This window comes from Corapipo altera, unplaced genomic scaffold (assembly GCF_003945725.1).
Source record: "Corapipo altera isolate COAL_440 unplaced genomic scaffold, ASM394572v1 133, whole genome shotgun sequence".
NCBI classification, from domain to species: Eukaryota; Metazoa; Chordata; class Aves; order Passeriformes; family Pipridae; genus Corapipo; species Corapipo altera.
Window position 1 is genome coordinate 2,441,222 of NW_020884939.1, and position 17,910 is coordinate 2,459,131.

The following is a 17,910-nucleotide window of genomic DNA, read 5'->3' on the forward strand; positions in this document are numbered from 1 at the left end:
ACAGTCCAGAAAACTAAAACACAGTCCAGAAAACTAAAACACAGTCCCGCTAAGCGCTAATTAACTAATTCAGCTGATGATCTGTGGCCAAAAGCCGCACGGTTTCACTGGTTTCCTCTTAGTGGCAAGGTTTTGGGTACGGCTGTGTCTAAAAACACACCAGAGCACCAATCAGTTCTCGGGGGAAAAAGTTGTTTGGTTTTTTTTTCCCATCACAGTAAACAACACGGAAGGGAGTAATGTTTCAGCTCTAATTCCCCGCACCCCCTACCGCCTTAAAAGAGCGTTTCTATAAAAAGCATTAACGGAGTTCTGAAGGAGCAGTAGTGATGTTTGTCTCCAGATTGAACCCAGCGACCTCACTGAACGAGTGAAGTTCTGAATAATGTATTCGTAATTTCATTCCTATAATTTCAAAAGCAGAAAGGCTGAACTGCTACAAGGATCATAAGAATCAGAGACTTATGATGATGCTGTTTTAGAGGCGTAAAGCTAAGACATTCCTTTTTTAATATCTACATAATGCTTAACATGCCTTACCACACGGTGTTGGGTTTCACATCCTTCTGCTGGTTTCATACTGTGAGGCAAAGGCATTCTCAGATGCATGGAACACATCAGAAATATGAACAGTTAAAGTAAAAATGTTTTCAAACCACCCCTAACACAAACTGATAAACCAAAACAAAGTGAGGATCTCAAAATACAAGTCAAACTTCCAGTTTTCATACAGTTCAGTACAGGTATTGCAAACATTTAAATAACTTCTAATACAAACAGATTACTACTGATCCAGAAAAAATAAAAGCTCTGGGAACACATTGTGATGGTCGAAGTTTTTTACCACCATTTGAGTAAGAAGTGTAAATGATGGCTTTGCCTTCCTAGCTACATTGTCCTGGGTCACATATAATGAAGCACTTTATAACAAAAAAATCCATTTATTCAGTTTGCAGACTGAACAGGGATATTTTAAGATTAATAGAGCCACTCTCGATAAATCTGTTGTTTCAAATATCATTACATCATACATAAAACTGCAGCACAGAAATTACATTTTCCCATATGTGACCCTTTAGGTCAGTAAATTGGCAAACACAAAGATTAATATTCCACTGGTAGGGGAAAAAGCTCCTACTGTGCACGCTTACCACTCATATCCTAAATTCCAATTTAGCATATATTAAAATAATAAAAAAAACCCAAATCAAATATATTTCTCATCTTAAAAATATATTTTACGTTGACAAATTTCCCAACTGGAAGTCAGTTTTCTTTCATGTGCGAGGTACAGAGGAAAACATTTAGTCACCCATTTTTATTTTCAGATAACCAAGAAGAATGCACAGTAGGAAATCAGAGTTTTTCTGCTTCTAATCTACCTTTTAAGAACAGACTGCCCCTCTCCAGCACTGCTGTTTTTCCACATGCATACTCTGAAGCAACTGAAGTGCCAGTTCATGGAAAAGTTACCTTCAAGTGTGAGGAGTTTACTGTAATGTTCTGATATTGCAAATACATCACCTTAACTAAGGGGTTGATGTTGAGACACTTGCTGTTATCTCCTCCATAGATGAATATAGGTGTAAAATGGCCTTAAACTACTTGAAATCCTACATTCAGCAATGGGGAGAGCATGCTAAATCCATTAGGCTAAAGCTAACATAAAAATTAATTGCAACCCAGTTCTAAGTAGTACATGATGCACAGCTTTATTTGTCCTTCTCTTTGTAAGACACATGCACATATACTATTGGTGATTCTCTAATGTCAGAACAAGTACTTTAAAGATACACAAGAGTTAAAATAAAATAAAAAAAAAACACCAAGAAAAGTAGTAGAAAATGCATTTTATTTATATGGAAAAGGCTACATTTGGATTTGTAAAAGGTCAAAAGGATAGTGTTACATCAAAAATCAGTTGTGAATAGCAACAAAATGGGTACATATCTCTCTACATGGCAGTGCAATTAGTTCTCATTGCAATAAAATTAAGTATGCAACAGAATCAAAACGAAGTGTTTCTCCATAATCAGCAAACAAAGAATTACAGTGCAAAGATCATTTTAGGTTTTAAGAAATCTGCAGTCAATCTTTAGAATATCCTCATGTGTGGGATACTCCAATTATTTTCATTACTAGCAGTTGTATCTTGTCAATACTGTGCACACGCAAGTAAGTCTAAAATGAAATTACTGACATTGTAAATAAAATATTTAGTCTATACAGTAAAAAAATACAAATTATTAAGTGAACTAACAAAAAGAAATTTGAATACACTTATGAAACAACAACATACTTCAATGACAAACATACAGTATTCATCACATAAAACCAGCTACTTTTCCCAGCAAAAATAATTGGGTTGCTTTACAACTGCATTACAGATCTTGTAGTCTGAAGATGCAGATGTCCAACTCTTAAAAACCATAATAAATGTCTTCTGCAAAGCATACAAAGAGGATAAATATTCTTATCACAGTCATAAGGTTATTTTTGGAAGTTTATTCTCCCTTGCTCCAAAAACACACTTACATGGGTGAAAAAAAATTCAAGGGGAGTCATGGTAACATCAAAACCATAAATTGTGCTCCATTTCCTTCTAACTTTGAAAAAAAAAAAAACCCTAGAATTTACAGTACTCTGTGGTATATGAAAAAGTCTTCACAAGTTTACATTGCATATTTCTGAGTCCATTCTCTTGCATGTCTGTTGTATCTGTATGTGCAGAAAGAAGGCATTACAGTGAAGAGCTGTTAGTGATACATTGACAATGGCCACGTATTTACTTAATACAGGTGTTATTGAGCTTTTCACCTCTGAGCATTGAGTCGAAGAAGTTAAAATAGTCTAAAAGCCAAAAAAAAAAAATATACCCACTGTGTGTTCAGTTTCTAAGGTTACCTATTACAGCTATTTGGACTCAAAACCAATCTCACAGGTTTGCATTAAAATGCACATCATTGTGCCTACTTAATTTGCATTTCACAACTGGTTCCTTTGTTTGTACCTTAACAGGAGATTGTTGTTAATTATTCCTAAATGCAAATGTTATTAATGGTCTGACAAAAGTTCAGACGTTTTAGTTGCATAAAGTTCAGTATAATTAACTGGAGTTTTATTCTCCCTTCTGCCCTGCCATCATCATTTCAGAACTTGAAAGGAAAATTTTCTGAAAAGCATTTTTTACTAGATTTTAAGTCTTTTCCTTCTGGTATGAAGCTGATGAGCAACCCCAAAGATAAACGACATTAGAGAGTTCATAACTTCCCCTCTCTGATCTTTCTGTTTGCCACATTCCACTTTTCAGACTAGATTCACTTTCTTCTGGGTCATCCAGAGAAAAATGCTGACAAAATTTTAAATCTGTTTCTTAAGATCAGTATAACAACTCATGAACTAACTGGTTTTCTTCTTAAGAATATGCTACCATACAAGTCCTTAGGATCTTAACTTATACTGAAATATTCACAGATAAATGCTATGGGGTAACCAGCCATATAATTGATTTCCTAAATTCAAGATGAGATAAAAGTAATTTAATAGGTGATCAGCAGAAGATAAAGCTATGGTCAAGACTACACATTTTCTCACTTTCTCTAGCAACGATTAAATTTTGAGTTTTGGAGAGAAAACACCTTCACAAACAGGAGGGACAATAGCTGAAATCACTAGTAAGTAGGTAGGTAGACAAAAGTTGAGACACAAATGGGGAGAAGCTGATGCATAACATCCTCAATTTTAACACTGTCTGCTTTGCAGAACAAGCTACAGAGTTCAAGTGGTCCAAAAGTGAGTTACATGATTTGACTGTGCCAGACAGTGAACTGCCAGAAAGAGGCCATTTTAATAATTCTTACTCTAGGGAGAGAAATACTAGACCACAGACTTCCATATAATTTCTACATCACTCTTTTTATCCACTGCTCAAGGTAAAAACAATACTCAAATCTTCCTGAACCTGTGACATGTGATGAGCCACAGGCCACTAGTATAACACTGAAAAGAAGTCTTCAGTGGCTCAATACTGAATACAACACAAAAAACAGGTACCAAAAAACTCAGTTAACCAAAAAGCCAAAAATTCTTCTGTACAGGTTTTACAAACAGAGGATTGCAGTAGCAAGAAATAACTCATGTTTGGGAAATGTTTTTTCATGCAGTGAATATAAGATGACACACAGAAGTGTGATGGTTTTATGTAACTAAGTACAAAAAATTAGGTACCCAGCAACACCTATGTAGGCACACACAATACCTACAGTTTTCTACTTGCCACAGCTATTTTCAAGATTTGAAAATCTAATCCTAATCCTGTAGAAATCTATGAAAAAAGTATTGCTAAAGTTAAGATAGAAGGCACTTAAACCATCTGCAAGTACCACATACACAATTATATATACATTATACTCACTTTTCCTTGTCTGACTTGTAGATCTGTGCAATATCTGGTACTAAAGGATCATCTGGATTAGGATCACAAAGTAAGGAGCATATGGACAATAAAACTAAATAAAAGAGACACTAGATTAAACAAGTTAGTTTGCTTTATTCCTATAATACATTAATATATTGCAGTACACTGAAGGAAAGTGGGGGAAGATTGGAAAAAGAATGCATATTAGTATTAAGCTGGCATACACCAGTTCTGTTCAGAAATGTTTATACAGCATCATTTTTTATGGCCTAAGTAAACAACACCTGATACGAGCCTAGAGAATTTGCAACCCATGGACTTGCACCTTTTGTAATGATCTCTCTCCCGCATTTTAAGCTATGAAACAAACTACAGACCACACAGTTACATATAAATATTTCCTCAAACCAAGCATTTCATCTGCAATTATTTAAGATAACTAATATTGTTAATATTACATTGTCATGCAGTACTCTATACGTGCACATGCTTCTCCACTTCTGTGCTGACAGCTGTTCTCTCAATCATATGAATACTTTACTTAAGCATGACTTCCATTTTGAGAAAATGCTTAATCAGCATTATATGCAGGTATTCACTTACAATTCATATTCACTTCCTGGTATTGAACCAAGGATGTTTGATTTTTTTTTCAGGAAATTTCTATTTTTATACTCAGAACTAAAAGCATACAAGAGTACACAGCTAAACCATTCTAAATGTGTTGTGAAAGGGAACTTAATGATACCATAAGAACCTGCTGTAGAATTATCTTTTTTTCCCCCCCTGCTTTGTCTTGTTGCCCAAGAGCCCACACCTATTTTCAGCAGTAGCAAGTTTGGCCACTTCAATACTGACATATTTATTAAGTGCCAGTAATATTAGAAAATCAGGTTAGAACACACGGTGACACCAATCAGAGGTGCTGTCAGTATGTTTTAAACCTTTGATTCAGTAAAACGAGGACTAGAAAGGAGAAACTTCCATGAGTCACTGAAATTTTCAGTTTATGAAATATTAATTTTCAGTTAATAAAATATATAACATGCAAGCAGGTTAAAGGCACGTCACATCAGAAGATGAGACCAGCAGACTGCTCTGCTTTATAACTGAAAGAAGTGCTCAACAAGATAGAAAGGTGCTGAAGATCTAAAAACTGAGAGTTTTCAGCTGTAGATGCCAAGTGTTAAACCTGAACGCCAACTTTCATTTGCTAAATAATTAGAAACAAGAAAATTTTTGCGTATCTACAAAACAACTGTTAGTTCTGTGAAAAGCTGGTACCAAGGACACACAAGAGTAACTCAGCAAGACACAAGAGTAATTCAGCAATGATTTCAGGAAACAGTATTAGACTTAGATTTCACACAGCTTGTCAGGTTACTGCACGAGGCTGTGTGCATGAGAAGTTGCTTTTCCAAGAAGGGATGGCAACTGGACTTGCACAGACCAGTTTCCATTGGATAAAGACTAACATTATTTTTCTTTGCTTGTACACCCAATGCAATGACACTGTTCTAAAAAAAGACAGGGTTCAGGGAGCTCCCAAGCACAGAACAAGATGTGATACTGTTTAACCTTTTGAGTCACATGAGAAATTCTGTAATGACTTAAGTGTGCCTTAGCGTTTTGAAGGTGGGTGAGAAAAAACAACGGCACCCACATTTTAAGCAGCTTTTGAAGTGACACAAAATGTCTGCAACAAAAGAACTGCTTAACTATTAATTCAATGTTCCAAAAATCTACAGTGTTTAACTAGAGAAAGTTTAACTACAGGACAAGAATATTTTAATAAATCTTCTACTGATGACTTTGAAAGGAGCTACATTTTAAAATATTCATCTTACAGAGGAACGCAAACCAGAACAATTTATCTCATTTTAAAATAAAGTGTAATAAAGACCTGAGCCCACACAAGGGTGCTCAGGCTACCCAAAGAGTCATCACAGGCAGTCACCTAAGCCCACACCTGTTCAGTATCAGGGTTTTCCATTTACATCCAAATTCATTTGACTTTGAAGCCCTGCTCCTCAGTTTCTCCTCAGTTCTGTGTGTCTGTCAGCTATAATACAGAAGCTGCATTTATTACCTTACTCAACTTGGTTTAGAACATTTCTTTGCCATGCACATATTTTTCTGTGATGTGACACTCCCAATAAGCTGTTCAAGATCTTGGATCATAAAAAGAATTCCAATGGAATTTGCCCTCTCTGAAATGTGCAGGATAAACGAGTTCCCACTGCCACCTTTAAGACAGTGCAGTAGTACACAAAAAAATGCCATGGCAGTGTATGCAATTTCATAAATGCATTATCAAATCAGTGAGCTTACCTTTAGATACAGTCAGAGCTGGTGACCATTGTGATCTCAGGATATCAAGACAAATACTCCCATTACTGTTTATGTTTGGGTGATATATTTTTGTTGTAAAAGCAATCTGTAATAAAAAAATAAAACCAAACCGACTAACATAAAATTATGTTTATTACATTTGGAATCCTTAACATCATCCCTCCCTTTCCAGTCATACTAGACCTGCCAACACAACTTTTTTTACAGTCCTGTCTGTCATCCACAATGAACATGTGGATTGCTCACCTTTCTGGTTTTAACTTCCAAAATTAAGCCTCCAAGAACTAAGACACAAAGTTTTGACCAAAAAACTGCGATAAGTTCAAAGAAAGGACTTACTTTTGGTGGTTTGAAAGGATAGTCTGTTGGAAAGTGTACTGTGAGAAAAAACACACCCCCTTGATATGCACTATCAGGCTGGGGAAAAAAACAAAACAAATAAAACACATTAATATATTTCAGCCATTTTAAGAGTTTCCCTTTTGAATGCAGATAACCTTCCAAAGCAGATCTGTTTTTTCCCCAGGACACAGCCCACTATGGGCCGTATACTGGGAAGGCACGGAGGGAACTGAACCCTCCCACTGGCCTGCAGAGCTAAAGTAGAGCCAATCGTGGCTACTACTGCAGAGGCACAACACAGCTACTGAGCCCTGCCCTTCTGGGGAGAGAAAAGGAGGGAGCAGTGTTCCACTGGGGAAGCTACAAATCTGCAGAGCAACAGCTTCGCTGCACTGAGGGGAACACAAGAACCGAAGCAAGTCCTCCAAATCCTGTCGCTGTGCAAGACCACAGCTGCTCTGATCCTCCTCCAGCCTTAAGCTACAAATATACTTACCTTAAGAAGTGGTTTCTCTTTGCAGAGGCAAAGAGTAGGATTTTCCAACATAATTCAGTTCACCATGATGACATCGGGGAGTTTTAAAACACACAACATCTTTGTGACCTGTACAAATCTGTGAACATGCATTTTGTTAGAAAACATGTGCACAGGTTTACGTCCAGGTTGCACAGAGCTCATACAATTAACTCAGTTGTAGTCATCTGTTGAAGAACTCTCATTTTTATTAACAAAAAAAAAAAAGAGTGGAAAAGTCTTGATGCTGAATGATAGAGAGCAGTTCTGCCATTTCTGATTAAGGGAAAGAAGAAACCCACTCTCATTACAAGTTTAAAACAGCAACGTAGGAAGTCAGTCTCAGGAAAGCTGCAGAAGATTGAAGTTTGGGGTTTTCTTATGGAAACAAAGGCAGACTGTTTCTAAAAACCTTTACCTTGGAAATTAATGGTTTTAGAGATGACTACATGACTGTAAGAGGCAGAGCCACAAATGGTCCACTAAGACATGTTTTCTTACACCTTAAAGTGCAGACAGTGTTGCAGTGTAAGGCAGGTTATATATAGTCATACTAAGTCAGCATTAGGTAACATCAGAAGAGGTTGCCACAGTAATTCCAATTAGGTTTGAAAGGACTGCTTGCTTGAATACTAAATGGATTTTTCAAAGTTAAAATAAGCTGAAGATGAGACAAGTTCAGTGTCAGAGAGAAGGCAAAGCGAAGTCACACATGTTTTATGAGCAAGGTATATACAACAAATTGATGACATCCACAGACAGAAGAGGTTACCCTACTTCCACACACAGGAAAAGAATTCTGAAGGTAAGCTTTAGTCCTATGTTTCCATCAGGAAACATACAGGATGCACATCCCTAATTTCCTTTTGTTATCACAATAAAGGATTAATATCTTGAGATATTCTCTTCCTGTATCTCTGCAGACAGGGCTGAGAAAGGTTGGCAAGAGATGCTCATCCTTATCCTTAACTAGAGACATCTGAGTAACCTGAAGCAAAGAAAGGAATACTTTCCTCTACAGAATATGAAAGGTAAACTGCAAGCTGGAGAAGAAAATAGAATTTAAGCCAAAATTTATGTTCTAGTATTTCCCTCACTCATGTCATCAGAGTTGTTCAGGACAGAGACATTACTGATGGCAATCAGCACATAAGCTTTATTAACTCTTCTTTGCTGCTTTGCTGTTGACCCTTTATCTCAGTGCAAAATGGCAATGGTCAGAAGGACTTTATATGTGAAAGAACACGATTGTTCAAGAAAAATAGCAAAAGCATTAGTATGGTACAGAAAAACAGTGGCTGCTGGGCCACTGACAAGTTGGACAACAGATTCCAGCAGACCACTGGCAAATTAGTGGCTGATCTTTCACTGCTTCAGAACAGCTGTGCTGAAAATGAAGAAACAGTCTCACAGGAGACACAATTCAACTTTTCTACAGCATGCAATGCTGCATCTTGATGGACTAAATATTATCTCAAAATTTCACCTCGCACAGCAACTCAGCTCAGCATCTGAAGCAAAGACATGTCTTTCCAAATGAGTAAGTCCAAAAGGAAAACACCAGGAATACAAATTCCTTACCAGGATATTAAGAAACACACCTTCCGTCCGATCATGTTGTTCTTTATTTTTTTTTGCTAAAATTCTTTTCAATTTTCCTTTAAAACTTTCTGGGTTTAAGTTTTATTGTCCTTTCTTATGTCATTTCCTTGACAAGGGTCATAATTAGGGTCTTTACAGAGCTCCCCCAACCCAGGGAAAGCACCTTTCTCTCACAGAAACCAGCAACTGCTGGCCTGTAATCTGCAAAAGTCATCTGTTTTTGCCAGAGCCACATCACAGCCATCAAATAAAATAAGCTCTATCTAAAAGCCCCAAAATCACTCTGTGTAACTCCAAGAGTGGAGTTACCAACTTCAATACTGGATTTCACCTACTCTTTGTCCTTTCAGATGGATGAATCTTCCAGAATTGATCTGATCACCTTTGAAAAGCCAGCTCTTTGCTTTGTAGGCCTCCCTACCAAATCAACCACCACAGCAGGCATTTCTGAAGTTACAGAAAGCAACTAGTACCAGACTACTATGAACAACATGACCCTAAATCTTCAATCTATACACAGCACAGCTGAAGGTGACTGCTGTATTTATAGAAACCCAAATGAATTCTTCCATAACAAAAAGAGAAGCAAGGTCTTACATTCTAAGGGGCACGAATTATATACTTACAGGACCCATGATAGTTGCTTGCCAATGAAACACTGAAAGTAAAAAAGATAAAAAATTAGAGATTTTTCCAAGCTTTTTCATAACTGAAAAAAAAAAAGTAAAAATCTGACTCTGTACTATGAAAAGCTTACAGTCATCTCCAACAGGTCCAGCAGAACAGTGGGCTGGTGGGTCTCGCTGCAGGTCACTTAGTTCCTGTAAGAAACACAAAAATTTGAAAGACACCTGTGTGAAAATACACACACTTGGCAGCATCCCTTCAAAAGTAAGAACACAAACCAATTTTATTAAACCTGTGAGGTTTTTCTTGGGGTATTTTGATAAAACAATCAACACTTGAAATGCACATTGGGACTGAAAAAGTTTTTTTTGCCAGATGGTTTGCAGCTAATACTATGCTAGAAATTAATATCTGAAAGCATTTTAAGAGTTGCAACTAGGTTCATAGTAAGGAGAATATACTTAAGTAGACAGAAAGAAAAGAAAAGGATTTCTTAATTTGTCTGTAAATTCACTGTTTAATTTAGAGTTATGTGCTAATCTGATTATTCCTTTATCTGAATCAAACTGACTTGCCAGTGCCCAGAATTGAACACTGCAGAACAAGTGTGAGGACTCTCTGAAGTAGATGTAAAAAACTGCTTCCCGACTTCACATATTCCCAAAAGAATTATTTGTATAGGGAATTCTTGTATTCAACGTCTCAAAAATGCTCTTCACAAGAACACCAAAACTTTGCTTTGTCAAAAGGACAAGGCTGAAGATTTACAAAGCTTAATCATGTGCTGAAACCTCACCAAGAAGGGCAAGAGAACTGCACGTGAGGCACTACACAGTCAACACTAGAGATTCCCCCGTAATTTTAAGTTCATTGCTTAGAGCAGCTTTGTCCATACTTTCTGGATTATCATCATGTAGCTGCATGATGCAGGTCTTGTCACTTCAAGGCCTGGTCTACATGAATATTTTTAGTCACTGGTACAGAAAATGCTGGTGCAAGACTTTGATGTAGACATGCTAACAAAGGGGATCTACAGCTCAGAGCGGTGCAGATTCACTTTCAGAAGACAAAGTCACCACTATAAATTACAGTGTACACTTGGTGCAACATGTTTTACCAGAACACACAAACCCTAAGCTGTGCCTGCAGGAGATGCATCAGAAGTGTCAGTTATTTTAAACACTGGTGAGTATCACAGCATAAAAACATCTGTCAAGAGCTCCAACACACGCTACACTGTCCCAGAACGGCCAGGATAAACTACACAGAGAAAAAGAGCTAAGCTGGGAACTTGAAGGAGTAAGTCTTCTAATCCTCTCAAACATACAAAATAGTACAGGGTAGAATAGAATACTATTGGCTAGAATACTCCTGGAGATGGACACAGCAAAGCTCCCAAATCATCACCTTTCCTTGCACCACACACGCTCCAAAACACCCCTGTAGCAGCATGAGACAGAAATTTAAGATTCAGGTTTAACAGCTGTGAAACAGGGGCTACGGTACCCTATAAATGCTGGAGACATTTCTGACTGTGCAGACTGGCATTCATGGTCAGAGAATAATACAGGATGTATTTCAGAAAAGCATAAAGTTGAAGACTGCAAGGGCAATTTAACACTTACATTCTTGATTAGCAGCCAGGCTTCTCTCCCGAAAAGCTACTAGAACAACATTGTGAAGGATACTTTGGTAACAAGGAGATAAATCTTTGCTGCACAGTACTCAGGGATACTCATGACTATGAGCATGAGCAGTAAGAACAACAAAAAAAAACCCTAAAAGTGTCTTTTTTTTCAGTTTAAAATAATCAGAAAAAAGACTGCAGATTATCAGAAGCCCAAAATAAACTGCACACAGCATCACACAAAGTTGTTTTCATTCTCTAATCAACACAAAACCACGACCAGAACCTTTTGCCACATCATTATTTAAAATATAGAGGTTTATCTTTGTCAGCTATGTTCTTCATTTCTTGCACAAAATGCACTTTAGAATGCACTGTAGACCACAGACTCATTTCCTACCAGCTCCATGCATACACCACTGCTTGGAACCATTTGTTCCACAAAAAGCTCCACAGTGGTCATACTTAAGACTGCTTAAAGAATTCTCTGTTCTTTATAAATTTGGTAAATGTAGAGCACATATTTATCAGAACATTTATTGATATAATTGTTAGTCAGTAATAAAGTATATAATATAATATATATTATAGAATATATAATATATTCTATAATATATATAATATATTCTATTTCCATACATGGTTTTAATGCAAAAAAAAAAAAATTGCTGTGGTATCACAGCTGATATTTTGAAAGCAAATTAAAACACGTTATGTTACAGCCAAAAAAATTGTCCCAGTACGTTTATCACCCTCTAAAGACAGCATGATTAAAATAAAAATCTAACCCACAAATATCAATAAATTTTGAGTCAATTTACAACAGCAAAAGTTATTTGCAACATAAATTTTAAGGTCTGTATGTCCTGTTAGCCTACACATCTATGAAACACACACTGAAGCAGATATATATAACTAAATGTTTGAATGCTTCTGTTCTTCCTGAGTTGTAGCAGAAAAACAGTCAAGCAGTATGTACCAATAAGATAAAACAACAGCTATTTTTAAACCAGTCTTCGAATCTATCGCCTCTAACAGGTTTCAAAATCTCTTCCAAAAAATCTCCTTAAATCCCATTTTTTTTATGCCTGTGACAAAAGTACATACATATTTGTTTTGTAAGTATTGCAAGCCGGCCTGAGCATGAACAAGCACAACATCAACTGCCCATTAACACTGGAGGAGTATCCAGGCACAGGACTTATGACGAAAACAATCTCCTCAAACCTGATAGGGAACTGACAGGACAACAAACTGCACAATTAGGTGTGTGAACAAAGGATTCGGAGCAGGAACCCCAGAAAAACAGCTCTGCATAAGACAGATGGGCAGAACAGCCCACCACACACACACACTAACTTGCCTAACACCTGACAGCCTGAATTATTTTCCACCTCACACAAAAGCCACGGCGGCTCAGTTTCCAGAGGTGGGAAGAATAAAGGCTTCTTTGCACAACACCCCTTCTCAACTGAAGATTGACACGATTCGTTTTGTTTGCAACATCTGGAATTTAAAATGCCCACAAAAACATGCATTACTCTTTTGATGGTGCGTCACAGACTGCAGAGAAGCAACTCCTGCCCCAAGGAACATCTATTCTACACCACACACAGCACAGCGTAGAAAGACAGTGCCTCTCTCATGCAATGGCAAGGCAAAGCACTATCAAGGTCAATGAATTCAGGTCCCTCAGCTTAAGATGAGTAAGAATCCCCCAAGCTAAGCTTCTCTGAGGAACTCCAAGATGAATTTGTCATGGAGGCAGCACTGATGGCTGGGCCTGCAGAGCAAGGCTTCGTGTCCTCGTTGTTCTTCCACCCGCAGGACTAAGATCAGCACACTTCCAGGTGCAGTTATCAGCTTGTTCGTTGGTTACTCAGCTGCCCACTTTTTAAAGAAGCTCCCAAGTGAAATACATCATTCTATGACTAATGTACAGTCTTGAAGTCCATATGCTGTCCCCTCCTTTGAGGAGTCACTCAAGACCAGTCGACCAACAGCAGGATGCAATGAAACACGTCCCAGAGGCAAAATGATTTAGAAATCAGAATCCCAACCAGTATGAGAAAAAATATGCTTATTAACATGTCTGCATATTATAGCCTTACCTCCTCTGTGGGTGTTATCATACTGAACACACCAATTATTAAAATTACTGTGAACAAACAATCGGGCTTGCCACCAAAATCCCTTAGTTGTGTTAAGGCACAATTCTGCACCACCCTAAATCCACCCAAGCTTAACTTCAGACAGTATGTCTAGACTGACAAGCTCCCGAGCAACACCACTGTTTTCTAACAGCACTTTGTTCTCCAAAGAATTCCTCTAGGCACTCTGTGAAACTACCAAGTTCTTACAGCATTTCCTCTACTCCAGGTCTTATCCCTTCCTACCCCTTAGGATACAACAAAGCTGTCAGCCTTTATAGCCAGTCTGAAACATCAGGAAGTCAGACAGGATCAACAAACCATCATATAAATACATTTCATCTAGCATTAAACTTCCAGTTTCGTGATTTTCAGGAAAGCTCTATTTATTACAGGGACATCAAAACAGTTTGCCTTTTTGAACTTCTCCCCTTCATTTTAACTTTCTATTTGAAACAATCCTATCTCCTTGCCACTCTCTCTCCTCTTCTAGTACTCCAGAGACAGGCTGGTGGCCAAATCCCTGTAGTAGAATGTTTTTTCTTCCCCTGGAAAGGCAGCAGAGAGTGATGAGGGCAGTTAATGAAAAAAAAAAAAAAAGAAAACCAGCAGTAGTCAATTCTGCAGCAAACTAGAAGTAAGCAGTAACTAGCTCTGAATTTAATCTCTACTCTTCTGGGAAATTCTTACCCTGTATCTCTTCATGTTTTGTGCAGAAGTTTTTGCATAACCAGGACATTTCATACTACCTTGCAGTCAGCACGTTGGAAAGCGTTGCTTCATTTTGAAAGAGCAGAAACAGAATCTAATAAGGCTAACAGGATGAAAGATACTTTCATAAACAGTCTAACCATAATTTCACATGTATCAAATGCAAAGTCCTTAAATGCCACACTAAAGAAAATTGTGGGTTTCCAAATCATACGGAAGTCTCTAAAGCAGAAAGAAAAGTTACACAGGGAACATCATAAAAGCATGAAGAACAATCCTATTCTAGCAGAACCTCATTTGGAAAGCCACAAACAACCACTCCAGCTCGAAAATACCAGATTATCAGACTTTCTTTTGTCTGCTTACCTCAGAAGAAAGAAACTGAACAAGAATTGGAAAGAGATGGTATTCAGAACAGAGGTGGGAAATTAAAATGGCAACAAATGGTAGACCATTCCCATAATAACTAGAAGCATGACAGAGTTACTGCTAGAGAAAATCACTGTAGTTATTTATTAATATTTGATAAAATGGTCAAATGGAACGTTCTCAACAAGTAGTTGAGAACAAAGAAGTAACAAAAATCTCCCTTAATTGCACTACCTGTAAAAGTGTGAGCTTTGCAGCTCGAGTCATGGCTACCAAGTTCTGGTAGAAATCCATCCAAGTAACTTGGTACCTACTGTAGGGTGTCCTAAATCTGCTTGCTGTGGGGTTAACCGGCCACTACAGAATCCTACTTCTGCCATACCAATGGCTTCAGGAGCAAACGGGAATCCTGAACGAGAAACTGGAGGAATGTCACAGAACCAGGACAGCACCAATGCCGACCAAACATGGCACATCAACAGCAACCAAACACCACAGATTCTTTATCACCACAGATTCTTTATCACCACAGATTCTTTATCACGGCCACAGCACTGACCTTAACTCCACTCCTGTGCTGGCCACCCGCGGTGCTCTTTTTGTCTGTACTGTACAGCGACCGGCTCGGCCTTGCAAAACAAAAGGAAACTAGGAGCTCACTCCACAAACAGCTTGAACCTGGCCATTCTAAAACATCAGCCCAAAAACACCGCAGCCGAGACACATCCCAACGTCACACCGAACACTGCGCTGACAGCGCTGCTTAGCCTGGAAAACAACTGGGGCACAGGGCTGACCAGGACGGGCACAAAGGCAGCCCAGCGCCTGGGCGAGAGATACACCTGCACCTCTGCTGAACGCACCCCCTCAGCACCGCCCCGGCTCCCCCCGCTCCCCCGGGGAGCGGCCCCTGGGCGGCAGGTTAAGGCACCGACTCGGGGTGCGGGGCCTTTAAGGAGGCGAAGAGCCCCGGAACCGTGAGGAGGCCGACGAGAGGCCTCACGCCCGCTCCCCCTCCCCGGCTGCCGGCGACGGAGAGGGAAGGACGGGGTCCCGGCGGAGACAGTGCGGGACAGCTGAGCCGAGCCGAGCCCGGCCCTGCCCGGCCGCCGCCACGCCCGGCAACAACGGGACGGTTCCGACGGCGCTCCCCCCCAGGGCGGGGAGCCGCGACCTCCCGCAGCCTCCCGCGGCTCGGCCCCACTCACTTTCTGTATCCGCTTCAGCGCCATGGGAGCGCGGGGCGGGAGCGCGCGGCGGGAGCGCGCGGCCGGGGGAGGCGGGGCGGGAGGGGCGGGCGCGCGGCCGGCGAGGCGTTTGTGTCCGCCCTGCGCTTGCGCAGCCCCGGCCGGCGCGGGGTGCGCCGGGAAACGCAGTCCGCCGGCAGAGCGGTGCGCGCCCCCTGCCGGCCGGCGGTGCGAGCGGCTGGGCCCGGGCCCGTCCCGCGAAACAGGAGGCCAGGCCCAAAAGAGTTAACTAAGAAATTTGGGCCTGCTTAACAAGCTACTAACATCCAAAACGGTCTGTGCTTGTTCTGTTCTACTTGCTGGACCAAAACTTAAAAGAATCATAGAATAGGCCTAGAGGTAATAAATTAAGATGCGGTAGGATAAGGTAGACATTTGAATAGAAGAAACAGGCCGGGAGCCAAGGCCTTCTCCAAGCCTCAGTGAGCAGGTCAAAAACAACAGAAGAGAGGGGAGGTCAGGCCGAGGAAGGTGAGAATTAGCCCCCAGACCCATGGGATGAAGAGTGGATGTCCCACCAAAATTGAGGGCCAAGAGAAGGACCACCCCAAGCCCCACCTATACTCCGCCTGTTATTAATATGTATACATAGATGTTGTAATCACTTGAACGTGCATTTAATCATATCTGAAAATTGTACAAAAATGCTGATTTTGTGTGTGAAGCCTTCGAGCAAGTTTGTCCAGCGCGAGCTGGCTTGCTCCCAACGTTGAATAAACAAATACCTTGCTGCTTAAAGATAAAAAAAAGTCTCCGAGCAGTTTCTCGGACCGGGGAACCACGGGGGGTTTGCGGGTAACCAGCAGGGGTCTGTGAGCAGCACGGCGTGTGCAGGCACGCGGAGGAGTGAGGAAGAAGAAAGTAACCGTGAGGAGCTTCAGAACCGCATCCAAGGAAAAGCCGTGACACGCGATGCTGCGTGAGAGCAGCAGGAAACGTGTGTTACCGTGAATCGGCAAATAAAAAAACCCCCTAATACTCAATTTGTGGGCATCAGTGGGCAGGCATTCTTTTATTATCAGTGCTCAACACACAGGAGGACAGCTCCTCTAGTCGTGTGTGCCCCGTCCTCGGCTCAGCGTAGCTAATATTTACTTACGATTTTACATATTCAGTAAATGTCTTACATGCTCACTACTTCTTATAAAGTTCATACATATGTTACATATGTAACATACATATGTTAGTTCTTAGAAGTTCTTTGGAAGTCCTTATTTGGTCACTAAGTCCTTATTTGGTCACTAAGGCGTCTTCTGGTGGTCTCTTGATGGTCTCTGATGGTCGTTTGGAGCTTTAACTTCACTTGAACTTGCCAGTTGAGCAGCGTATTTACAGCTGGTTATAGAATGCCTTTGTTCAGCATCTCGTATAAAAAACTGGATACTTACGTTACTACTACTTTAACTAAAGCATTCAGAAACTTGCTTATTCCACAACTGCCTTAACAGAAACTTACATTGTAAAGGCCAGTAGAAAATTACTGGACAATGGAGAATTATTGTTCTCACATTGCTCTCACTCTACTCATAGAGTATTTTGAGTAGGTCACAGAATCATGAAGGTTGGAAGAGACCTCTAAGATTTGAGTCCAACCATAAACTAGTTCCCAGACTGGCAAGTCCCTAATCAGGTACAGTACTACGATAATAATTTTTTAAAGTAAAGACCAGTAATTCTCACATCAACACCCAAGCTTGTGAGGTTCGAGGTGGCTATTGCTGGGAGGAGATCACTCTTTAGGTCATCTCTCCACAGCTGCACCGGAGAGGGCTCGCAGAGCGATCTGCCTTAAGCGGTTCGCAGAGCTGCTGGGCACTCACAGCATCAGTAGCAGAGGGAATGCGAGGCTGCGGTGAGCCTGTGCCTGCTCAGAACGCACAGCGGTGCCCAACACCCATTTCACAGCTGCCGAGGCCTCACTGGGGGCGCTGTTCTGAGCATCAGGCCAGCGA

At 40.2% G+C, this 17,910-nt stretch overlaps 1 protein-coding gene across 8 annotated transcripts; it reads right to left on the minus strand.

Annotated features, from left to right (window-relative positions):
- Positions 1-1,835: 1,835 nt before the first annotated feature.
- Positions 1,836-17,809, minus strand: UBE2D1 (ubiquitin conjugating enzyme E2 D1). Of its 8 annotated transcripts, XM_027660991.1 has the most exons (9): positions 17,094-17,116; positions 15,267-15,340; positions 11,480-11,515; positions 9,985-10,048; positions 9,854-9,885; positions 7,109-7,186; positions 6,749-6,854; positions 4,415-4,508; positions 1,836-2,718 (listed from the first exon to the last, which is right to left on the minus strand). In XM_027660991.1, the coding sequence occupies exons 1-9, from the start codon at positions 17,110-17,112 to the stop codon at positions 2,673-2,675; spliced, it is 549 nt and encodes a 182-aa protein (XP_027516792.1). In that variant the 5' UTR covers positions 17,113-17,116; the 3' UTR covers positions 1,836-2,672. The 8 variants fall into 8 exon arrangements, with proteins under 8 accessions (XP_027516792.1, XP_027516788.1, XP_027516787.1 ...); XM_027660987.1 differs by lacking the exons at positions 11,480-11,515; positions 15,267-15,340 and adding an exon at positions 7,608-7,725 and having other exon boundaries at positions 17,094-17,809; XM_027660986.1 differs by lacking the exons at positions 11,480-11,515; positions 15,267-15,340; positions 17,094-17,116 and adding exons at positions 7,608-7,725; positions 15,920-15,978.
- Between the last annotated feature and the right edge of the window lie 101 nt (positions 17,810-17,910).

Bases quoted from the DNA above. Each gene is read 5' to 3' on its own strand.
- UBE2D1 (XM_027660991.1), bottom strand. The intron at 6,855-7,108 runs GTAAGTCCTTTC...TTTTTATTACAG, and splicing joins ATCCTTTCAAACCACCAAAA to ATTGCTTTTACAACAAAAAT. The intron at 2,719-4,414 runs GTGAGTATAATG...CTGCACATACAG, and splicing joins TACAAGTCAGACAAGGAAAA to ATACAACAGACATGCAAGAG.